The following is a 25354-nucleotide window of genomic DNA, read 5'->3' as shown; positions in this document are numbered from 1 at the left end:
TGGGTAGCTCAGTTGGTTAAGTGTCTGCCTTTGGCTCAGGTCCTGATCTCAAGGTCCTGGGATCAAGCTCAGTGGGGAGTCTGCCTCTCCCTCTGCTCCTCCCTATTGTTCATGCTTTCTCTCTCTCAAATAAATCTTTTTAAAAATAAAACAAAAATAAAATAAAATTTTGATTTTGCTTAGTGCTCCACTGAAGTTTTCTGAAGGTCTGCCTTATTTATAAACATCAGCCCAGGAGGCAAGAAGGAACACAGCTCTCCAGCAGTAAGAATATTCACAAATATTTTATTAATACATATTGTCATATTCCCAGTATACAAGAGCCCTTGAGACACTGCCCAGTACGGAAAGACACTAAACGTGCTCAGGGCCTTGGTCTTCTGTCTGGTTGAAGTGACCCCACACTCTTTTAATAGGACCACATGTGTTGTACCTCACCTGTCCACACCCCCGCATGGAAACAGGCTTCCCTTCAGTCAGATGCAGAGAGTGACACTCACTGCCTTTTGCAAGGATGATGGCTTCTGATGGTTATACCAGAATGGAAAAAACTTGGCATCAGCTGACCACAAAGAAATTCAGACTTCATTTCCCAAAGTCATTCATTCTGCTTCTCTCTGGGAAGGGCTAGAATGTCTTCAGGATGAGCATAAAGATTCCCACTGCCGGAATATTCGGAATACTTTCCTGGATTTCTCAGAGAGACTCTATAGGTAAAAAAGCTCATTATTAGAGATTAAATTCTTTTATAGAGATGAATGATGGGGTAATAACAGCTTTAAGGGTTGGTCTGAAAATTTCTCCCATGGTGATCTAAATAGGTCTAGGATTGAGAGAAACTAGTTAATTTTCTATTACTACTTTATATCATATATATGTAATATACACCTAACACCAGACTAAAAATCAAGATAGCCTGCGTTCTACAGTTAGACTACTGCTAACACACTCTGACCCTCTCAAACGCAGCTCACGTCCTCCCTCCACGTAGCTGCATCTGTCCTAACCTTGTTGTGTGAGGCTGACACTACTGACCCACCATTAGTGGGGCACACAGGTTGCACTGGTTTCCATTAGTGATGCTGAATGGGCCCTAGTTCATTATTTCTTGTGAACAAGGATTCACATTTACATGATGCCTCACTGGGGTTAATAGTATAAACCAAGACCAAAGGGTAAAACAGATTTAATGACTCTTTAAACTATGACCCTGGCCTTCTCAGCTTCATTTTTAGCCAGCAGAGCTAATAATAGGAAGACTCTCATTGCCACTTGATCGTGCCTATGAAGTGATCTGAGATTCTGAGAAATGGTGTTACAGGGAGACAAAGCTATTTACTGAAAGATAAAAGTTCTCAGTGAATCAGAACACTTGGTTCTCTCTGACTTTGAGAGTCACAGTGAAGAGCACAGGGTCTCAGTGAGAATATAAATAATAATCTAGCAAGATAATCGATAAAGTTGCCTCCAGCTTCTGACATCAGAAGATATGTCTTCTTATCCTCTTTGCTGGATGAATGTTTCAAAAAAATAAAAGTCCCGGGGTAGGGGGTTGGGAAGAATGTGAGCTCTTCTTAATGATGGAGGGGAATTTACTGAACATACTGACAAAGTTAAAAGAAACTTAAGTTGAGAAAAATAACTTTCTTCTAACATCAATATCTTTGGTCCAGTCTTATTAAACTCTGAATTTCCCCGTCATTGCAGCTATGGAAAGGTTAAACATAAAACCAAAAAGCATCTCAAGTCCTGGAACCCAGGGTCAATTATGAGGCCAACTTCTCCCACTACAAATACAAAACAAAACAAAAAAACCACCAAACAAAAACCCCCACAAAAACCCTGTAGGATTTCTTGTTCGTAAGACAGTGACAGAGGTCAGTCAATAAGACTCTGTTTCATAAAGATCTAGGCAGAGAAGATACATGCAGACATTTGTCTTTAGATAGCTTTACATATTTTTAAAAGTTTTTTAAATTGGAAAGATACAGCTTTTTTTTTTCCTGTGGAAAAACTTTGGGAAGCCTTCATTTATGTTATTTACCGAGGGTACAAATGTACAGTCTTAGGCTTTTAGCACAGTTATATTCTTCTCCAGTAGAATCCCACAAACCTGGGAGTGCTTCTTATAAACAGCTATTGGCATGTATTATTTTACTTTGCCCTTGGAGGACACAGGGCTCAGAAATTATTCTATTCATACCACACTATAAGGCAAATTTGGGAATAAACCAACAAAAGAAAGAGAACCCAGTTGCCATGATTCCTTCAAGTCCACACTCCTATCACTTCCACCCTTTACACAGAGTAAACAATTGACTTGTTTTCTCAGCTGTCATGATGGATTTGCATCTGCCCACATTTTGTAAATAGCAGCAAGCATGACTGCAATGGCTAGCTGAGGCAAAGTAATGTGCCACTGTGAGGAACGAAACTAATTCTGGGGTCAGAGTACAGTGCTCCAGACAGCTAACTGGCCAGGCTCCAAATGCAAGTGACAGCAACTGATAGAAAAAGCAGCTGTTCTGCAACAAGAGGCCGGAGCAGCTGCCTCTCCATCTATTTCTGTTTTTGTACTTCTCTGCTTGGAGTCATTTTAGTTGAGAAGACAAAGAATTTACCATAATTTTAGGGAAGGCCAAATGCTAAGCTACAGGAAGACTGAATCAGTTCCATGTCGATTCTCTAGGACGAAACCTGATTCTGTCTAACTTGACTTCCGAAAGCTGAGGGCAGGCAGGGTGCTAATTATAGTACCAGCCTCTGTTCCTTATCCCATAAACAGCAAGTGCTGCACACACACAGGCAGTGGCTTATCTCACCATGGAGTCTGTTTCAGCTGGCTGGTTGGACTGCTTGTGGGCCAAGAGGATGTTCAGCACAGCCTTCCAGCCTGGCTCTGTAGAGATACTGGCATCTGTCTCCGTTCCACCATGCTCCCTGGTTTCCTTGCCAAGTGTCACATTTACCCAAGGGCACCAGTCTCTATGCTGAGAGGTGGGGTCAAAGCAGCTTCGGGAAGATGTGTCCTGAGAGGAAGAAGAGAAACAGTGTTGATGAAGGGCAGATGCCATGTCAATTCAGGAAGGCACTGCTATGAGTTGTCCAGTCCAGAATCTCTCAACTGCCCAGGTCTCCAGTTGGATATTCTCCTTTAAACACTGTCTATGTTGTGGCTGCTCTCTTTATGAATACTTTCATTCCCTTCATGTTAAACCAATAGCGCCTGATCAGGTCTGTCCCCCTTACCTCATGCCATCCCCACATGCCTGAAATACTACCTCTCCAGAATCCATTCCAAAGAAATAAAGGACAAACCTCTTAAATTTTTTTCCCTTTGGATACCCAGCTGTTCCATCTTCAAACTTATTCACACTGTCTACTTTAGCCACAGGACCCGGGAAGGGGTCAGGCCTGCTTCTCTGTTTGACCCAGTGAGGGCCTGGTGTGCTGCCTGTGCTCAGTAACTTCTACACACAGATGGACTCACTGAGCTGCTAGAAGAGCAGAGGCGAGCTCGTTTGGCTCTCCGGAGAGGACTAGACGGCACTTCCAGGCCACTACTGTCTCCTGTTCCCATACTTCGGGTCACAGGACGGGTTCTGGTGGTGGGGCTAGCGGCCTCTGGCTCAGGACGGTCAACAGGACTGGAAGAGTCCCAGCTCCGAGTTCGGGAGACAATGGGACCTGGGCTCCTTTCAGCCTGAAGGGAAGAAGAGGTAACAGAAGTACAACAATATAAATGACAATGGTCAGAAGAAATATTTCTAGAAGCAAGTAAAAGCTAATTCTTTACAATTAAGTCTAAGAATTTACTTTCTGAACTATTGACATAACTAAACTCTTCAAAAAATGATAGATTTTTATACAAAATCATGAATTTAGCTTCTGTAATGCAACTGGCAAATAAAAACACAGTATTCTGATCAATGTAGTCAGAAGAGAAGCTTACTTGCCTAAAGTAATTTTCAACTTTTCCACCACACTTTTGGCAAAAATGCTGCTTTTGAAAAGGTCATCCCAAGAAAGTTGATTAAGTTTATACCTGCTCTGAGCCAGGAGAACATGTGGCATCCTGGCTCCGAGTCATCATCCTCCGAGGAGACTCAGGCACAAGAGGGAAGCGCTCTGGCCGTCCCTCAGGGCCTGGGATGGGGGAGCTGGTCAGGCCAAAGGATGCATCCAGGTCGGTCATGGATGACTCAATCTGCTGGAAGCCCCAGAGCCCCACCTTCCTCATACACTGTGAACACGTTATTAGGGAGAGCTGCATGGGTTCCAAAGAAGAACTAGGCAGGAACAGAAAAGAGTTTTCTCAAAGAGTAACCTTTCCAAGGGATTAAGTGAAATTATTTGTGAGACAGTTTTATCTTATCAAACAAATCTCTGGAACAGTCCAGTGGACTGGGAATCATGTCATCTCAGGGCCCTGTCCTGTGATCTCAGGACCCCAACTCCATTCTCTCTCATAAAGTTCCTGTAGAAAGATTAAAGGGTTGGATGCCTGGGTGGCTCAGTTGGTTGGATGTCTGCCTTCGGCTCAGGTCATGATCCCAGAGTCCTAGGATCGAGCCCCACATTGGGCTCTCTGCTTGGCAGGGAGCCTCATTCCCCCTCTCCCTTTGTCTGCTGCTGCCTCCTGCTTGTGTTCTCTGTCAAATAAATAAATAAAATCTTAAAAAAAAAAAAGTAAATCTAGATTGGTTCCAACAGTTTTCTTTTCTTTTCCTTCCTTTCCAGGTTTTATTTTTTGTAATCTCTACACCTAATGTGGAGCTTGAACTCACAACACTAAGAGTCAATGCTCCCCGGACTGAGCCAGCCAGGTGCCCCAGTTCCAATAGTTTTCTATCTCAGAGGGAGTTTATGCCAAATTGAGAAGCTAGAATGGAAATACCAATATGGGGACTTGACTCCAGCTGGTATTTCCTTTGGTAGGTTTTATGAATTCAACTGATTTTTCTCTTTTCTTTTCTTTTCTTTTTTCTTTCTTCCTCCCTCCCTCCCTCCTTCTCTCTCTTTTTCTTTTTCTTTTTTCCTTTCTTTTCTTTCTTTCTTTCTTTCTTTCTGTCTTTCTTTCTTTCTTTCTTTCTTTCTTTCTTTCTTTCTTTCTTTCTTCTTTCTTTCTTTCTTTCTTTCTTTCTTTCTTTCTTTCTTTCTTTCTTCTTTCTTCTTCTCTCCTTCCTCCTTCCTCCCTCCCTCCCTCCCTCCCTCTTTCTTTCTTTCTTTCTTTCTTTCTTTCTTTCTTTCTTTCTTTCTTTCTTTCTTTCTTTCTTTTCTTTCTTTCAGATTTATTTATTTATGATACACAGAGAGAGAGAGGCAGAGACACAGGAGGAGGGAGAAGCAGGCTCCATTCCAGGAGCCCCACGCAGGACTCAATCCCAAGACTCCAGGATTGCGCCCTGGGCCAAAGGGAGGTGCTAAACCGCTGAGACCACCCAGGGATCCCCATTTTTTTTACTTTCTATAAACAGAAAGGAGTTGCACTGTTTACAGGAACATGAACTCTCAGCTGGGAAGTGATAGTAAAAACAAAACAAAACAAAAAAAACTCGGGCGCCTGGGTTGCTTAGTCCGCTGGGCATCTGCCTTTGGCTCAGGTCATGATCCTGGAGTCCTGGGATCAAGTCCCACGTCTGGATCCTTGCTCAGCAAGAAGCCTGCTTCTTTCTCTCCCTCTGTCTGCTGCTGCCCCTGCTTGTGCTGTCAAATAAATGAATAATATCTTAAAAATAAATTAAACAAAACCAAAACCAAAACTAAAATTCAGGTGTTTCCAGCAATTCCTGAGTTCTAATTCTGGTTTTGTTAGATTCTTACCATCCCCTCACCATTCTCTCAGGTTTTCTTTCTTTTTTTAGAGATTGATTGATTGATTAGAGAGAGAGAGAGAGAGAGAGAGCACGAACAAGCACACATGCACAAGCAGGGAGAGGCAGAGGAGAGGGAGAAGCAGGCTTCCCACTGAGCAGGGAACCTGATGCAGGGCTTGATCCTAGGACCCTGGGATCATGACCTGAGCCAAAAGCATCTGCTTGCTTAATCAACTGAGCCACCCAGGCACCCCTCCCTCGAGTTTTCCTTGTCTGTTTTTCTGACAGGAAATACCATGAGATCTCCAAATGCTATTAGTGACTGATGTGGACCAGTGTATGATCGTGTCAGAGTTCTCATTTTCTTGCAAATTCAGTGACTAACCTACAGGCCCAGCCACATACAGAGAGAACACATGCAGTGACATGGACTTGGATGTCTGAGCCTAATTTGCTTGTAGTTTTTCTCTCTTCAGTTCGGCAATCAAGTTCATCTTCAAGCAAGTGCAGAAGAAGACTGATCTTGTCTTCTGTCAAACACTACAAAAGAATCAAGGTAACAAACTGAAATTTCCAACCACAAAAATCACATACGAGGATGTACCTAGAGGGTACAAGGCAAAAGTCATGAAAGAATTGCCAAACATGAAGACAATTCTCTTCATTATGGAAGGCTTAGTTCTAAGACTGCAATAAGGTTTTACATAGAAGCTTTCTGAATTGCCCTGGATCTGCTGATTGAGGAAAGTGGCAATTTTCCTAGAGCTACCAAATCTTTTCTTAGTTTTAATTTGTTTTCTTTTTTCTTTTTTTATAAAGATTTTATTTATTTATTCATGAGAGAGAGATAGAGAGAGGCAGAGGGAGAAGCAGGCTCCATGCAGGGAGCCCGACATGGGACTCGATCCCGGGTCTCCAGGATCACGCCCTGGGCCGAAGGCACTCAACCACTGAGCCACCCAGGGATCCCCTTAATTTGTTTTCAACTTACCAATTACAGATTTTCTCTGAAACTTGCAAACTTCAAAACCCAAATAATGAAAACAGATTACTATTCATATCTTAGCCTGACAGTGAATTTATTTCTTATGAGAACAAGAGAACTTGTCACAGTCTTTATTTTTATTCTAAGAATAATAAGGTAGTGATAAAGTGAACAAAAAAGCTGCCTTGGCTAGGGACGAGGGACATTTAAAATAGGCACAGAGCTGGGGCACCTGGGTGGCTCAACTGGCTGAATGTCCAACTCTTGGTTTCAGCCTGGGGAATGATCCTGGGGACATGAGATCGACCCTGGTATTGTTTTGTTGTTGTTGTTGTTTTTTAATGATACTGAACCTACCTTCCTCCATCCCTCCCTTTTCTTTCTTTTTCTTTCTTTCTTTCTTTCTTTCTTTCTTTCTTTCTTTCTTTCTTTCTTTCTTTCTTTCTTTCTTTCTTTTCTTCTTTCTTTTCTTCTTTCTTTCTTTCTTTCTTTCTTTCTTTCTTTCTTTCTTTCTTTCTTTCTTTCTTTTTCTCTCTCTCTCTCTTTCTCTTTCTTTTTTAAAAGATTTTTATGTATTTATCCATGAGAGACACAGAAAGAGAAGTAGAGACACATGCAGAGGGAGAAGCAGGTTTCTCACAGGGAGCCTGATGTGGGACTTGATTCCCCAACTCCAGGATCACACCCTGAGCCAAAGGCAGATGCTCAACCACTGAGCCACCCAGGTGTCCCCTGGTATTGGGTTCTGTGCTCAGCTTGGGAGTCTGCTTAAGACTTTCTCTCCCTCGGAGGCTTAAGGCAGAGTACCATCACCTCAGGCTTCTCCATTCCGTCTTCCTCAGCTGCCCCTGTCCTCTCCCTCAGAATTTGCATTCTCTGCCTCTTTTTTCCCCCCTTCTTTGGAGGGGGGGTTCCTAGAACAGTGCCTGGCACATAACAGCTGCTCAATAAATACTTGTCGTTTGTTGAATGTCTCCTTTCTTCCACTCTGGGAAACCTAGATTTCTTCTGTTCTGGGTGACTCTGTATTTTCTTTAGGTGTCCACTTTTCCCATTTGTGCAGTTGATATTTCCCTTTGTTTTTTAAGGTTATTCTCTGAGAAGCTGGTCTCGTTAGATCCCATTTAGAACATGTGCTGAAAACATGGCCACCATCCTAAGCCCATGTGGTAGCCCAGGGGAAAGGAAACCAAGCTACCTCATAGCAGTAGAGGTACATATCAAGAAGGTAGGGTTTTCTATTCTAGAGCAGTTTTAGAAAGGGATATCCAGGCTCTTGAAGTCCAAATCCAGGAATCTTCCTGCTCCTCTCAGCTTCAGGGGAGATGTTGACAGTATTATATCTATTTTTAGTCTTCTCAAGCTCTGTCCTGAGCTGTTTCTTTTGTAGGGGTCTGCGCCACTTTGTTGAGTGGGATCCTTCCCTCCTACATAAACTGCTTCACATGTTGGATTTCTTCCTTTTCCCCTGGGGAAAGAGGGACTAGCCTTGATCCCTAAAGTCTCTGGAAAGGCTCCCTCCCACTCCCCACTTTTTTTCCCCCCCACTTTTTCTTAACAAAACTCCAGCTCTGCTGTGTACATATGGAAAAGTGTATATTGCCACCTAAATCATTTGAGTCATTCTTCCAGAGGGGACAAGGAGACCCTCCACCTTTTGGCAACACCTCAGCTCTTCCGTCTGCTATTCCCTTTCCCCACACACCCTTGATTTTTTTTGTCCTGTCCTACATTTCAAATTTCTACTTTGTGTTGAACTTGCTTTTTTTTCATATTGAAAATATACCATTGCCCCAAGAGCCAAAAATAAATGAAAACTGGAAGAAAAAAAAAAAAAAAAGACTTTCTCTCCCTCTCCCTTTGCCCCTCCCCCCATGTTTTCTTTCTAAAATAAATAAATACATCTTAAATAAATAAAGTAAAATAGGCACAGAGGTCAAACTTTGGTTAAAATCTAAACAGCCTCTCAACTAGAAGAAGCAAAATAATAGCTTCTATTTTCCTATAATAAAGTTTGTCTTTGGAGTCTCTACAGGGTGATGAAATGGGACATCAGATATTCAGTTTCGAAGTACATATGCCCCAGTGCATTTCTAATTTCTATTCACAGGGGAGAAAGGAGTTTATAATTTCTCCTGTAGTATTTTCTTTGGGAAATGATATTTGACCATATGAAGTCAAATTTGTTTCTTTTTTTCTTTTTTTAAAGATTTATTTACTTATTTATTCATGAGAGACAGAGAGAGAGAGAGAGAGAGAGAGGCAGAGACCTAGGCAGAGTGAGAAGCAGGCTCCATGCAGGAAGCCCGATGTGGGACTCGATCTTGGGTCTCCAGGATCACGCCCTGGGCGGAAGGCAGGCACTAAACCACTGAGCCACCCAGGGATCCCCTCAAATTTCATTTCTTCTGTTAAATAAGTACTAAATCAAGATAAAATTGGATGTATGCCATTTAAAGAATCATATCTAGAAGTTTCAATGGAACCCATTATTTAAACTCTGATGCCCTTTTGATGGAGACTGGAAGAGGTCAGTTGAGGGACCACTAGTTCTCTCCATAGCAATCTTAATCCTCTGTCATGTAAAGAAATACTTTATGTACAAATGGTAGTGACAACTGAAGGCCACTGTAGGCTAGCCAAGAAGAACTCACCATAGTTTTCAAGTCCTCTGGCCTCAGGGAAGGAAGCTGGAGGTCCAAGTGACAAAGGCTTTGAAAACGATCTAGGAATTCGCTAACAAGAACAGCAGGCTCATCCAATGGCAACATCCCAAATCGATCTGTGGACAAAGTACACTGGAAGGTCATATTGATGCAAATTGTAAAAAATACAAAATGTGTATAAAACAACGTGGGATAGGTACTGATAAAATATTTGAAGGTATTAAGAATTACTGACTTTTTTTGATGGGGCTATGATGATATTTTTCTGATAGTATTCAAAAAAGAAGATTCTTAAGAAGGGTTTCTCAGGAGTAGTCAGCTGAATTTAAAGACCAACGACAGTGTGTAAAAGCAAAGGCCCTAAGGATGGCACAGGTGGGGAACTCTAAATAGGTTCACAGGATTGGAACACAGTGTGCCTATAGGGAAAGGGAGTAGGAGATGGGCTAAAGTGTAAAGAGTAACTAGCCATGACTTTACTAATGTATGTGATGAGAAATTACTGAAAGATTTTTTTTAAGGGAGTGATATTACGAAAATATGCATTAGAATAGAGATTGTAAGGGGTCAGTTGGGATGTAAAAAAATAAGCTTAACAGATATTAAATTATTTTTTTAAAGGATTAAAAAAAGGATTTCATTTACTTATTTGAGAGCGAGTGAGTGCACAGCACACATACATGCACAAGCAGAGGCAAGGGCAGGCAGAAGGAAAAGCAGGCTTCCTGATGCTGGCCAATCCTCCTGGTATCATGACCACGCCCTCAGCTGAAGGCAGATGCCTAACTAACTGGGCCACCCAGGCACCCTTGAAGGATGTTTTTTTTTTTTTTTTTAAGATTTTATTTATGTATTTTACAGAGAGCATGCGCGTGCAAGCACAAGAAGGGGGAGCAGCAGAAGGAGAGGGAGAAGCAGGGAACCCGACGTGGGGCTCGATCCTGGGACCCTGGGATCATGACCTGAGCTGAAGGCAAATGCTTAACCAAATGAGTCAACCAGGTGCCCCCATTAAAATGATTTGAGGTAGGGATGCCTGGGTGGCTCAGTGGTTAAGCATCTGCCTTTGGCTCAGGCGTGATCCTGGGATCTCAAGTCCCAAATCGAGCTCCCTGCGAGGAGCCTGCTTCTCCCTCTGTCTATGTCTCTGCCTCTCCCTCTGTGTCTCTCATGAATAAATAAATAAAATCTTTAAAAATAAATAACAGTGATTTAAGGTAATAATCCCTGTTAGGTACTAGTGGCAGAGGGATGGAGAGAAAGATCATCAATGTTATAAAACTCTTAATGATCAATAAAATCTCCTATTGTAAGAAATATAGGGCAAAGTAATATACAGTGCTAAATTAGGAAAATGAAAATAAACCTATGATTTTTTTTTAAGATTTTATTTATTTATTCATGAGAGACACAGAGAGGCAGAGACACAGGCAGAGGGAGAAGCAGGCTCCATGCAGGGAGCCCGACGCAGGACTCGATCCCAGGTCTCCAGGATCACGCCCCCTGGGCCAAAGGTGGCACTAAACTGCTGAGACACCCGGGCTGCCCTAAACCAATGATGTTAAATAGAAATCTAGCCGTGACAGTTTCACGAGCACACAAATACGTCAAAACTTACCTAACAGTACACTTAATATGTGCAGTTTATTTTATGCCAGTTATTACTCAATCATAAGGCTGCTTAAAAAAAATTTAAAAAAAAATCTCTTTTCCAGTTTTGTTATTACGAGGTACAAAAGCAGTAAAAATAGCACTTTGTTCACCATTTATTGTATCATTAGCAACCACATTTTGGTCTCTAATTTAGTAAATATTATCAAACTATGAAAAGTTGTTGCAAGTAATCATATATGCCAAAACACATGCCAACAATTTAAAAAGATGCATCATTTTACTAGAAAAGTCCAATATAAAAAAACCAAAATGAACAAAAAAAGGTATGGATTTTTAAAAATCAAGTAAAGGGGTGCCAAGGTGGCTCAGTTGGTTGAGTGTCCCAACTCTTGGTTTCAGCTCAGGTCATGATCTCAGGGTTGTGAGATCCAGCCTCACACTGTGCTCCCTGCTCAGCGTGGAACCTGCTTGAGTCTTTTCTGCTTCTTCTCCCCCCACACCCTCCAATCAATCCATCAATCAATCAATAAAGTGAGGTTTAACAATAACGTTTGGTCTGATTCCTACAGTCTGAAGAAAATACTAGTAAATATTGATAAAGGCAAAAGAGCAAACAGAAGAAATTAAACCCACCATGAAAATGTTTTAACATAAGTTAAAATATATGTTTTATAATTAATACATGGATTTTGTCTATTTCAGTGTTTGATATGTTCAAAATAATCAGTCTAGCAAATTAATAATTATAAATTAAAATGTTTAAAGAGATTTAATTTAGTTGGTAAATGTTAGAAAAAATTACTTTCAAAATTGTTATCAGATACGCTTAATAAATGTAAGCATTGAAATAGAAATAGTTGTGGGGGAAAAAAAAAGAAAAAAAAAAATAGTTGCAGGTGTTCCTCTCTTCACACTAAAGTCTCCGGAATGTGAAAGAACCAAACCAAGGAATGGTATAATTGAAAGGTCACATTTGAGATCTATTTAGGAGGCAGAATGGATAGGACTGGGTGGTGAGGATATGGAAAGGAAGCTAAAGTGACTTCCAGGTTTCTTGCTAGGAGAACTAGAGGGGAGGTCAGTACCATTTAAGACGGAGAAAATATAAGAAGAGAAGTAAGTTTTAGTATAAAACAAAGACTTCAGTTTTGTATATATTGAATTCCAGGTATCTACAGCAAGATACAACACGAAAACGTTTAGAAGGTAGTTGAAAATGAGTCAAGCTCAAAAGAAAAGTCTGGATAGGAGTTAGAAGTCTGTAAGTAGATGGACTAAGAAACCAGAGTCTAGTCATAAGTCAGGACCCCAGCAGAGTCCTGGGCAGATCCTAAAAACCTGGACCAGGTACACTGAGAGAAACATTCACATCCTCTTGGGCCGGAGTTCAGTTGTACTACACAGTGAAATAACTAGACCAATAGCAAAAACTCCTTGTTACATATCATCTTCACTTAAAAATGTTTTTCCTTAACAGTCCCTTTCTGTCACCCCATCATTATCAGTAAATGGTACTCTATGGACACTTTCAATCTCTTTTTTCCTCTCAGTGGTTTGTGGAATATCCCCAGTCATCAGTGACCCTGGAATTGGCCTGAACTGTCCTATTGAAATAAAAACTACACCCACATGGCACTAATCTGGTCAGGCACGAAGTTCTGTACCTAGTCTTGGTAAGCCCTCCAGAGAGTTCTGCTTTGGAGCCTAGTTAGCAGAGTACGCCTATGTGATCAGTAAAATATATATATTTATTTTATTTATTTTCTAAAGATTTTATTTATTTATTTGAGAGAGAGCATGTGAGAGGTGGAGAGAGGCAGAGGCAGAGGGAGAAGCAAGCTCCCCACTCAGCAGGGAGCCCGATGTAGGGCCCAATCCCAGGACCCTGGGATCATGATTTGAGCCGAAGGCAGATGCTTAACCAACTAAGCCACCCAGGTACCCCAAAATATTTATTTATTTTAAAAAGGGTTTATTTATTTGAGAGAGAGAGAGACAGAGACAGCATAGTGAGGAGGGGCAGAGGGAGATCCGAGAATCTTTTTTTTTTTTTTTTAAGATTTTATTTATTTATTCATAGAGACAGAGAGAGAGGCAGAGACACAGGCAGAGGGAGAAGCAGGGTCCATGCAGAGAGCCTGACGTGGGACTTGATCCAGGGTCTCCAGGATCACGCCCTGGGCTGCAGGCGGCACTAAACCACTGCTCCACCAGGGCTACCAGAGATCCGAGAATCTTAAGCAGATTCTGCACTGAGTGCTGAGCCTGACCTGGGGCTTGATATCACCACCCTGAGATCACAACCTGAGCTGAAACCAAAAGTCCAAAGCTTAACCAACTGCATCATCCAAGTGCCCAGCCAGTAAATAAAATACTTAAAAAATGGCACTTCTGGGGCGCCTGGGTGGCTCAGTCAGTTAAGTGTCTAACTTTTGATTCAGCTGAGGTCATGATCTCTGGGTCATGGGATTGAGCTCCACATCAGGATCGGTACTCAGTGGAGAGTCTGCTTGAAGATTTTCTCCCTCTGCCCCTCTCCCCACTTTTGGACAATTTCTCTCTCTCTGAAATGGGTAAATAAGGGTGCCTGAGTGGCTAAGTCAGTTAAGCGTCTGCCTTCAGTTCAGGCCATGATCATGGAGTCCCAAGATCAAGCCCTACATCAGGCTTCCCGCACAGCAGGGAGTCTGCTTCTCCCTCTGACCCTCCTTTGTCTTGTGCTCTCTCTCAAATAAATAAATAAAATATAAAAAAAATAAAATAAAATGGGTAAATAAATAAAAAAAAAATCCCACTTGTTACTACATTCTGGGCTTTTTGTGTAGACAAACATTTAAAGGCAAAGAGCCTTTATGAGTACAGATACAACTAAAAATAAAAGATACAAAAATATTAGCAACGCATCTTAATATTTTTCACAAAACAAGTTCTAAATCAAGATCCTAAGATCAGTAACAAAGGAGGTATCATCATGTATCTTATAAGGCAGGGCATTCTAGAGTGTGAGGCTTCATAAAACTCTTGTGTCTCTTAGCCTAAGTATAAATTTTGGAACCACAGAGAAAACATACCCTGCTGTTAGTTTCACAGAATACATAGTCAGGTTCACTCTAAAGTAGCTTAGTTCTAAAAAATAAAAAAATAAAAAAATAAAATAAAATAAAATATAATAAAATAAAATAGTAATGACTGAAGTTAATAACTAGAATGAAGATAATCAAAATGCACCTGATTCAAGAGAGTGCGCCCTGTCAAGGCCTTTATACAAGCAGTCTTTGGCTTCAATGCTGTTACAATGTGTCATTTCACTGTGATAAACTATACATTTGTAATCACTCTCATCTGGCTTCCTGTGAGTTGGCTTGAGCAATAGAACCCCATTTAACTGCCACCATTAGTGTACCAAAGGAAGCCTGGGGAGAACATGGGACTGCTTGTTACGGTGGGAAAAGCAATTAGAAATCTGATAAGGGGGATCCCTGGGTGGCGCAGCGGTTTGGCGCCCGCCTTTGGCCCAGGGCGCGATCCTGGAGACCCGGGATCGAATCCCACATCGGGCTCCTGGTGGTGCATGGAGCCTGCTTCTCCCTCTGCCTGTGTCTCTGCCTCTCTCTCTCTCTCTCTCTCTCTGTGACTATCATAAAAAAAAAAAAAAAAAGGAAATCTGATAAAACCAGTTTTGCCTCCTTACCAGTTGGTTTTAAGATCTCTGATTCTGTTTCCTCACCCCCAAAACTGGGTTGATAATCTACTTCCCAGGGTCCCTGTGAGGATTAAACGGGATAACGTATGCATGGCTAAGCTGTTGGCATGTCAAATACCCTTAATAAAGTTAAGTAATAACCTAATAGGTAGATGAGTGTAAATTCTCCTTGAAAAGCACAAAGAGAAAGGAAGGAAAGAAACTTCAAAGACTAGATTTTCACAAAGAAATAGACAATACTAGAAATGCAATAACCAAGGAGAGATGGTAAATGGGAAATCTTGGAAATAAGTACCTGGGGAGGGGCTGTCTGGCCAGAAACAGAACTTTTCATGGGCAGTGCACAAGGCCTTCTTCAGCTCGGCACATCGGTCCTTATCTGAAACCCACACAGGGAGCAATGCCTTAGAAAACATTATGTAGATTCAAAATCGAATGGCCAAGAACCTTTAGGAGTATGCACAGAATTAAAAATAAAAACAACCAAGATAATTTAAAAAGATATAAAAATATTAGTAACTACATCTTAATATTTTTCACAAAACAAGTTCTAAATCATGATTCTAGGATCAATAACAAAGGAGACAGTATGTATTTTATAAGGCAGAGCATTCCAAAACACAAGGCTTCATCAAAGAGCTGTCTCTTTATCTAAGTATACATTTTTAGAACCATAGTGTAAACATACCCTGTTGTTAGATTCCCAGAATGCATTAAGTCAGGTTCAGTCTAAAGTAGTTTAGTTTTTTTTTTAAATATTAACTGAAGCTAATAATTATAGATGAAAATGATCACAAATTCACTTTGCTATATATAATAGTATGCATTCTTTGATCAAACACATGACTTGTCTTTTTAGAAAAACTAGTCTAATACATCTTTGAATATGGAGGAAAATATAATTTGTACTTTATACTTACATCGGTCAAAATCAAAAGCTGGTTGCAAACTGGCACAGAGAAAAGCCTGACAACTGGAGCACTTGAGCATATCACATTCAACTGTGACCCAGCCATATTTTGCACAGACAAGTGGAGACAGCTCGGCGGGCTTACCTGCCCATTTCAGAGAGTATTCATGTTAAGGAAAACAAGGCTGCAAGTATATTAAAATGAGTAAGTAAAAAAAAAAATGAGTAAGTCAGAAATTAAAACTTTTAACTTATTCTTTTACAGTTACATTAAGAAGAAAAGCAGTAAGAAAAATTTGGAAAACTCTTCTTTTCTTTTTAAATATTTTATTTATTTGGTAGAGAGAGAGCACAAGCAGAGGGAGAGAGAAGCAGGCTCTCTGCTGAGCAGGGGGCCTAATGTGGGGCTTGATCTCAAGACACTGGGATTATGACCCGAGCCAAAGGCAGGCACTTAACAGACTGAGCTGCCCAGGTGCCCTTGAAAAGCTATTTTTAAAGCACACATACTTTACAGAATAATGAAAAGTCATCTGAGTAATAACCAAAGGGGAAAAAATTATGAACTTCTCCTCTACAAAGCCCTGTGTATTTTATGTTTAAAATGTGTAAGTGAGTATGCCTGGGTGGCTCAGTGGTTGAGCTTCTGTCTTCGGCTCAGGGCATGATCCTGGAGTTCCACCCTGTGGGGAGCCTGCTTCTCCCTCTGTCTATGTCTCTGCCTCTCTCTCTGTGTTTCTCATGAATGGATAAATAAAATCTTAAAAAATAAATAAATAAATACTTAAGTTATTATTGGCTGTGGGGGCGAATATAGAAGCCATTCACTTTCACTTATTGTGAAATACTAAAGATTAAGAGCACTAGTAAAAGCACAGAGATATGCCTAAGCAATAACAAGCAGAAATTTTTCCTGCCACTCATCTGTGCTCTCCTATTGTACCATATCTACTTTTACATTTTAAAGAATAGTCAGTAAAATTAATAGTATTCTTCATTATTCCCCTAAAATTTGATTTGTACTAATGTGTGTATCTAGACTATGTGTCTTAAATAGGCTAACAGCACACAGGAATCTCTAAATATGTGCTTGGAAAAATGTCCTAAAACATTTACTAATCTTTAATATTCAACACTTAGTTTTTTATATTTTACCTAAAGAGCTCTTTTTCACAGAATACACACACACATTAAATATGAAAGAAGATGCTGGAAAGTTCTATATTTTTATAAGGGATATGGTAATTTGAAAACATTCCAATATCAGCAAAAGAGGGCCTAATGGCTAGAAAATGGAATTTAGTTATAAACATTAAAGGAGCTGGCATTATCTAAATTATAGGAATGGGGGGGGGGCGCCTGAGTGGCTCAGTCGGTTGAAGGTCTAACTCTTGATCTCTCAGCTTACATCTGGATCTCAGGGTTGTAAGTTCAAGCCCTGTACTGAGCTCCATATTGGGTGTGGAGTCTACTTAAAAAAAAGTAAATAAAATAAAAATAAATAAAAGTAATAGAATCATTTAGTAGCTAAGTTAAATAAATGTCATATCCAAAGCAGTGATCAATTTATATCCAATGAAAACAAAAAAGAATCAAAGAAAACAGTTCTAAATACTGCAGCATAATCAGGAATTAGTCTAAGGAGTAGCAGTAGAAGGACAGTTAAAATAAAATTCCTCGGGGCTCCTGGGTGGCTCAGTTGGTTAAGCATCTGCCTTCGTTCAGGTCATGATCTCAGGTCCTGGGATCAAGCCCCACATCAGGCTCCTTGCTCAGCAGGGAGTCTGCTTCCCCCTCCCCCTACTCATGCTCTCTCTCTCTCTCAAATAAATAAATAAAATCTTTAAAAAAAAATAAAATAAAATAAAATTCCTCTTCCTGAGCAATTTATTCCTAAAGCTACCAGGTGGTAAGCAAGGAGGAGGACAGCCAGGAGGGTGAGGGGAAGCAGCTCAGTGCCAGGTGTCAGAACCCAAGTTGGGGAAAAAGGGGCTGATCACCTTGAAGTGCTGAAGCCAAGTAGGATATAAAGAACATCACCATGGAGCCCCAGTCACAAATCAGGGATAACTGGAGTACCAAAATATATCATGATAGTAATGGATTATATAATCAATGAATTAAATAAGCAGCCCTTGCTATCAATAAATTACTACTTAGTTACTAAAATTTGATGAGGAATGGGATATTTGCATAGTTTCAAAGCACTTCTGCACAAAACACTTTTTAATTTACAAAGGAAGAAGAGAGTTACTTTACAATGGAGAAAAGATGGGGAGACATTCCTTTAATCAAGTGATCAAAGGAACCTTGCCAGGAAAGGAATAAATCAAAATTATTATGCCACCTGAAAAGCTGCAGTGAGAATACAGCACCATTCTGTGATGCTCCTACACTACCTGAATCCAACCCTAAGGAAATATCATACAGATGTGAATTGACATACACTGTACAAAACAACTTGCCTATGATCTCCAAAAGTATCACAATCATGAAATTCAAAGAAAAACAGGAATCTCAACTGGATCCTTTTGCTATAAAGAATAGTATTAGGAAAACTGATGAAATGATTAGACTCTGAGGGTTAGACAGTAATAATTTATTAGGCGAAATTTCCTGATTTTGATTGTTGCATTGCAGTTATGTAGGAAAAAGTCCTTGTTTGTAGGAAATATTTGGGGGTAATGAGGTATCACTTTGACAACTTATTTATAAGTGGCTCAAAGAGGAAGTTCTTTGTAACCTGTGCAACCTTTCTCTAGGTCTATAATTGTTTTATATTTTTTAAAAAATCACTCTACTGAATAGAAAAGGGCAAAAGTGATGGAACATCACCTCTGAGATTAGGTCACAAACAGTCTAGCTTTTATCTTGTTCCCTTTTATTCACTCACTCTGATGGAAACCAGTTGTCTGTGTGGAGAGGCCCATGTTGTAAGGAATGTAGGGAGGTCTCCAGCCAAGAGCCACTAGAGACCTGAAGCCCTCAATCCAACAGTCATGTGAGTGAGCTTGGAAGTGCATCTTTTCCTAGTGCAGCCTGGAGATGGTTGCAGGTCAGCTGCCACCTCGATTGCAGTCTGTAAGAGACCCTAAGCCAGAGGACCCAACTAAGCCACACCTACATTCCTGACCCATACAAACTGTGACATAAATGTTGTTGTTTGTAAGCCACTAAATTGTAGTGTAATTTATTATGCAATAATAGATAATTAATATACACAGGGAAATCTAAAGACAGGAAGTGTATTATGCACAGTCTCAAAAAACATTAGGTTTGGGTACCAACAGCCTTACACTGTAATCCTGGCTCTGCCATTTGCTAGCAGGTTGATCAGAGGCAAGTCAGATAACCTACCTGAAACTGCTTCCTCTTCTGTAAATGAGTATAATAATAATAATAATAATAATACCTATTTTCATAGGTTTAAAGTGAAGATCAAATGTAATAATATATGTGAAAGCACACTACATATAAGCATTAGTTATTATTTCTTCTCCTCTCAAGCTCTTGGTGTTTTCTTCTGTGAAAAGAAAACGTCAGGTCATCTCAAATATCCCTTTGAGGAATAACATTTTTTTAAAAAAAGATTTTATTTATTTATTCATGAGAGACACAGAAAGAGAGGCAGAGACACAGGCAGAGGGAGAAGTAGGCTCCATGCAGGGAGCCTGACGCAGGACTCCATCTCTGGAATCTGGGATCACGCCCTGAGCCAAAGGAAGATGCTCAACTGCTGAGCTACCCAGGCATCCTGAGGAATAACATTTTATGATGCTAATTTTCCTATAAAATTTCTTACCAATTCTTCTTTTTCAATCTTAACTAGGCTCCATGCCCGAAATGGGACTTGAACTCATGACCCTGAGATTATGAATCACATGCTCTACCAACTGAGCCAGCCAGGCACCTCTTACCAAGTTTTTTTTTTTTTTTTTTTTAAAGATTTATTTATTTATTTATGATAGAGAGAGAGAGAGAGAGAGAGGCAGAGACACAGGAGGAGGGAGAAGCAGGCTCCACGCCGGGAGCCCGACGCAGGACTCAATCCCGGGACTCCAGGATCGCGCCCTGGGCCAAAGGCAGGCACTAAACTGCTGAGCCACCCAGGGATCCCCCCCTCTTACCAAGTTTAATTCTTAAATTAAAGCATCAGAGTAGCTGAGTGAAGTAAGTCAATCAGAGAAGGACAAACATTATATGTTCTCATTCATTTGGGGAATATAAATAATAGTGAAAGGGAATATAAGGGAAGGGAGAAGAAATGTGTGGGAAATATCAGAAAGGGAGACAGAACGTAAAGACTGCTAACTCTGGGAAACGAAGTAGGGGTGGTAGAAGGGGAGGAGGGCGGGGGGTGGGAGTGAATGGGTGACGGGCACTGGGGGTTATTCTGTATGTTGGTAAATTGAACACCAATAAAAAATAAATTAAAAAAAATAAAATAGAATAGAAAAAAAAATAAAGCATCAGAGTAAGTGGAGGAATAACAGTTCCAAGAGCAGGCAGAAAGTGCAGTTCACATGACCTAATAAAAAAGGATATAGAAAATGTTTCCACTCTGCTAAAGAAGGCTTCTTTACTTGTAGATTCCAATGGCGGCTGTTCTGCTTGGGGTGACCCATTAACTGACTGGAATGTGGCAGATGTGTCCTTCCTAAAATAAAGTGGCAGAACTCTTGGTAATCCTTTCACAGCATCACTTTGCCCAAACATCTTTATCTCACCTCTTGGCACATCATAGCACCAATCATGCAATGCTGGATTTTAACCTTTCTAAAAATCATTTCAGTTATGTCATTCCTTTGCTTAAAATTGTCAATGGTTTCATAATACTTACTAAATAGAATCCAAATTCTTCAGTCTGGCATTCAAATCTCTTTACAGTTTGGCTATACTTAAATTTCAAATAATTTCTACCTCCAGAGTGCTCCACTAATTCTATATACCAGCAAACTGTTGTAGCTTACTGTTCTCCAACAGTATTTTATGCAACTTTAGTAGACACAACACTGGACTCAAGGCTTCTATGCACTATACAATTCGAAACACCTTAGAAATTTAACTCTTTTAACACAGAGATAATTTTGATATTTCTACCTGGGTCTGACTCTTGATACCCACTCTCCCAGAAAAAAACTAATTAAAAATTTCAAATCAAAGTAGAAATCTTTAGGCAATTTCATGAAAAAAATTCAGGGAGGAAAAAAAACCAACAAAACAATTATCTTATTTTCGGTGAAAGGCATTTCAACAGTGCCTGAGAGGAGTAGAGAGAGGAACTGCTGAGGACAAAAGTCATCTTAATAAAAATAGGGTGACACCAGCTATTATAACTCAAAAGAAATAAACTCATTCTAAGAATCTTTCTGAGAGTCAGAGAGCCTCAGGGAGGTGTGCTTCTTGAAAGAAATTGAGAGGATCCATAAACCTGAATGAGTTAAAGGTGACTTTTTTTTTTTAACTTACTAACCTTTAATTGAAATTTAGCATTTCCTTCAATTATGAATGAAGGTATTAAAAACCCCACAAAATATAGCATCAGCAGTACCTGTGAATTTGTCACCAATGGAAATCAGATTTTGTCACCAACATTATGGTTGTTGCACATGTTTTGAAATACCATTTATGTTCAGAAGTGTGGTAGATAATAGAATTACTAGATGTTACTTAACTCTTTAATAAAATGAAGCATGTTACTGCCTCCCTTTTTTCTTTTACTATCTTGATAGCTGCATTCCAATATAATTGGTTTTTTATAATCCTATGTAATTTATGCGCTTAAAAATACTCTGAGAAAAAAATATTCTGAGAAGGGTTCATAGGCTTTACGAGGCTGCCAAAGGTGTCTAAGGCTCAAAAAAAAAAAGGTTAAGAAACCCAACTAAGAGATGTCAGGTGCATATTGTTAGTGGTCCTCTTTTTTTTCCCTCTTCCCCCCCAAAACCTGTCTTGTGGCAAAATTCCACGGGTGGTGTGGAATCCAGTATATCCCCATAATATTAAAGCCAAGTAAACGCAGTAAACCCATTCTCCTTCAAAACCCAGGAGGTAGCCAATGCCACCAACCGAGGTGCCGACCCAGGGGATCCCCCCACTCCCCGCCCAGGCCCGCGCTCCCCAAACCCCCTCCGATCCGCCGGTGCGGGACCCAGGGTGGACTCCCGAACTCACGCTTCGGCGCCTCCCTCTTCCGGGGCAATCCCCTCATCTATCAGCTGCCGGACCTTTTGAGGGGTCCCTTCTGGGGAGCGAACAACCGCACCCCAAGTCTTTTCAACCCCCGAGGCAAACGCTTGCCCCTCACTGGGCGCCGCCATCTTGGTCCGCTGCCGAGTTGCTTCCCCGCGGGTCTGAAGGCTCAGGAACTTCCGTTCTGCGGGGTGAAGGTCCTCCTCTGGAGGCGCGGTCCCGCGCGTTTGCCCACGCGACTCGCAGAATCCGGCCGCGGGGCCCACCCGGTCGTGGCCATCTTAGAACGAGGTAAACCCTCATTTTAGAACGAGTTAAACTACCACGGGAGGCCCCGGTATTTAAACCTAGACTCCCTGTTTCCTTTATGCACGAGCACGTTTGGGCCGATAAGGGGTTTTTAGAGCGCCGTTTCTCCGAATTCGATAGGGTCCAGGGGCCACGTTTAGTCTTACAGTAATTAACTGAAATGGCCCTCCTAAGTCACATCTTTTTTACAAGTGAAGGGATGGCGACCGTCCCCTGAGCGTACATGATCTAGAAGCTTTCTTAGAAACCGCGTTACCGGTGGGGCTAGAAGTCCGTGGCACTTGGCCTCACCGCACAGCCTCCCTCCTTTGTCCGGTGTGTGGAGCGCCCCCTGCCCACGCTGCGCTGCGCTGGGCTGCGCTGGGCTGCGCTGGGCTGCGCTGGGCTGGGCTGCGCTGCGCTGGGCGCTCGCAGTGACAGCAGTGAACGGAGACCAATGTTAGTGAACAGGACCGCAGACAAATACATGTTCCTGTAGTTTTGAGCTTAGGATCAGGAGTGCCCTGGAAGGGACGCCGGGGTGGCTCGGTGGTTGAGCGTCTGCCTTTGGCTCAGGTTGTGATCCCGGGGCCCTGGGATCAAGCAGGTAGCCTGCTTCTCCCTCTGCCTCTCCCTGTGTGTCTCTCACGAATAAATACATAAAATCTTAAAAAAAGAAAAAAAGTGCCCCAAAGAGGTACTGAGTGTACACAAGGAGGGCCTAATTTAGTCTGCAAGTTTTGCCAGACTTCCAGGTGCTGGAGCTAGAATGGATGAGATTATGGGAAAGAGATCCAGTTGGAAGGAGTTTGTCTCTGATCAATTGGAAAAGAAGACTTGTGACTGAGGCATAGACAGAGATGAAAGTGGGACCACCCCCACCCCTCCAGCTCACTTCTGTGGGCTTCTGACTCCAGTAATGTCCCCGCCAGCCAGGACCTTCAGTCTATTGATCCAGCCTCCTTTCCATGGTCCGGAGCCTCCCTTCCCTCCCTAGCCAGCTAAGTTCATTGCCACTCATCATCATCATCATCATCATGTCTTTGCAAATTTTTAATATCTGCTCAGAATTAGTTAAGATTGAAGCTTTATTTATTTATTTATTTATTTATTTATGATAGTCACAGAGAGAGAGAGAGGCAGAGACACAGGCAGAGGGAGAAGCAGGCTCCATGCACCGGGAGCCCGATGTGGGATTCGATCCCGGGTCTCCAGGATCGCGCCCTGGGCCAAAGGCAGGCGCCAAACCGCTGCGCCACCCAGGGATCCCAGATTGAAGCATTATTGTTAGTGTGTCATATTTGATAAATGGCATTGTTAATGATTTTTTTTTTTTTAGATTTTATTTATTTGTTCATGAGGCACACAGAAAAAGAGACGCAGAGACGTAGGCAGAGGGAGAAGCAGGCTCTATTCAGGGAGCCCGATGCGGAACTCGATCTCCAGGATCAGGCCCTGCGCGGAAGGCAGACTCACTTAACCGCTGAGCCTGGGCATCCCTGTTATGATTTTTTTTTAAATTTATTTATTTATGATAGTCACAGAGAGAGAGAGAGAGAGAGAGAAAGAGAGAGAGAGGCAGGCAGAGACATAGGCAGAGGGAGAAGCAGGCTCCATGCACCGGGAGCCCGACGTGGGATTCGATCCCGGGTCTCCAGGATCGCGCCCTGGGCCAAAGGCAGGCGCCAAACCGCTGCGCCACCCAGGGATCCCCTGTTATGATGGTTTTTTAAAAAAATTACTTACTTTAAAAACAAGGCCTTAAAAACAAAAACAAAAATAAAAAAAAAGAATAAGGACTTAAAAGAGATACATCCCAAAGTATTTATGGTATTATGGGATGATGTCTGGGATTTGCTTTAAAATTCTTTTTTTTTTTAATTTTTTAAAAAAATTTTATTTATTTATTTACTCATGAGAGACACACACAGAGAGAAACATAAGCAGAGGGAGAAGCAGGCTCCCTGCAGGCAGCCCAATGTAGGACTCAATCCCAGGACCCCAGGATCACGACCTGAGCCAAAGGCCAACGTTTAACCACTGAGCCACCCCGGATCCCTAAAATTATTGAACAGAAGGACACCTGGCTGGCTCAGTTGGTGGAGCTTTGGACTCTTGATCTAGAGGTTGTGAGTTTGAGCCCCATGTTGGGTGCAGAGATTACTTAAAAAGAAAATTTTTTTTTTTTTTTTTTAGATTTTATTTATTCATGAGAGCCACAGAGAGAGGCAGAGACATAGGCAGAGGGAGAAGGAGGCTCCCTGCTTGATCCCAGGACCCCAGGATCACAACCTGAGCTGAAGGCTGATGCTCAACCACTGAGCCACCCAGGTGCCCAAAAATAAAATCTTTAAAAAAAAATTCTTGAAGAGAAAAATGTATGGAGGAATAGATGAAAGAAGATTGCAAAATGTTTTTAATTGTTGGATTTGGGTGATGGACTCATGGGAGTTCATTATATCATTCTATCATTGACAACATCATAATAAAAAGCAAAGTAAATAAGCTAAAAATAACACATTTTCATGAATATCCTCTCAATTTCCTTAACGTCTCTTGCCTTATAGTACTCATTTGGCAAAACTTCACTCCCAGTTGAGTTCAACTCTCCACCTACCTCTCTGCTCCTGCACTCAATCAACTGAAAATGGTTAAAGAAAAATGCAGGACATGCTTATTTGTCTCTATATTCTTGACGTCATGGGGGCTGTTAATTCTGTGCAGACATTTTGTCTTTTTTTCTATAATTTCACAATGCCTGGTACATAATAGATGTTGAGAAAATGGCTGAAGGGCCAACCAGCCTTAGAATTTCCCATAGGATCCTCTGGGGCCAACTTTGAGACTTCATCGCATTCCACCTTCTCCCCCTGTCCTATCCTGCAGCCTCCTCCTTTCCATGGTGTGCCCTTCTCTTAATTCCTCTGGACTGCTAATCTCACTCTCAGGGTCAGTTTATCCATTTTGTTTATCCCATGGAAGCAGACAGCTCCTCTGATAGCTCTGGCTGTCAGACTGTCTTTATTGCCTGTGAGTTTTTTTTTTTAATTTGTTTTTTTCTAGGGCAGCCCTGGTGGCTCAGAGGTTTAGCGCCACCTTCAGCCCAGGGCGTGATCCTGGAGACCTGGGATCGAGTCCCATGTCGGGATCCCTGCATGGAGCCTGCTTCTCCCTCTGCCT

General features: G+C 41.5%; 1 protein-coding gene and 1 non-coding gene across 3 annotated transcripts; both read right to left on the bottom strand.

The window, feature by feature from the left end:
* Positions 1–269: 269 nt before the first annotated feature.
* On the bottom strand, positions 270–22521 carry ZC3HC1 (zinc finger C3HC-type containing 1). Of its 2 annotated transcripts, XM_025471635.3 has the most exons (10): positions 21869–22521; positions 20240–20351; positions 15705–15855; positions 15080–15163; positions 9456–9583; positions 6202–6356; positions 4046–4289; positions 3491–3703; positions 2823–3029; positions 270–707 (listed from the first exon to the last, which is right to left on the bottom strand). In XM_025471635.3, the coding sequence occupies exons 1-10, from the start codon at positions 22012–22014 to the stop codon at positions 639–641; spliced, it is 1509 nt and encodes a 502-aa protein (XP_025327420.1). In that variant the 5' UTR covers positions 22015–22521; the 3' UTR covers positions 270–638. The 2 variants fall into 2 exon arrangements, with proteins under 2 accessions (XP_025327420.1, XP_035554504.1); XM_035698611.2 differs by lacking the exons at positions 4046–4289; positions 6202–6356 and having other exon boundaries at positions 21869–22160.
* On the bottom strand, positions 19530–19602 carry TRNAM-CAU (transfer RNA methionine (anticodon CAU)). Its single transcript has one exon. It is a non-coding gene; the product is annotated as a tRNA-Met (tRNA).
* Positions 22522–25354: the final 2833 nt, after the last annotated feature.

The sequence above is a fragment of the Canis lupus genome, chromosome 14 (genome assembly GCF_003254725.2).
Source record: "Canis lupus dingo isolate Sandy chromosome 14, ASM325472v2, whole genome shotgun sequence".
Classification (NCBI taxonomy): Eukaryota; Metazoa; Chordata; class Mammalia; order Carnivora; family Canidae; genus Canis; species Canis lupus.
Note: the sequence above shows the minus strand (reverse complement) of the source record. Positions and strands in the feature narration are given on the sequence as shown.

What these genes read in the sequence shown, in the direction of transcription:
- ZC3HC1 (XM_025471635.3), bottom strand. Translation starts at nt 22,014, where the DNA reads ATGGCGGCGCCCAGTGAGGGGCAAGCGTTTGCCTCGGGGGTTGAAAAG. An exon ending in TCTGCTCTTCTAGCAGCTCA is followed by an intron (nt 3,030 to 3,490) that starts GTGAGTCCATCT and finishes TCTTCCTCTCAG; the next exon opens with GACACATCTTCCCGAAGCTG. An exon ending in CAGCTGAAACAGACTCCATG is followed by an intron (nt 708 to 2,822) that starts GTGAGATAAGCC and finishes TTTTACCTATAG; the next exon opens with AGTCTCTCTGAGAAATCCAG.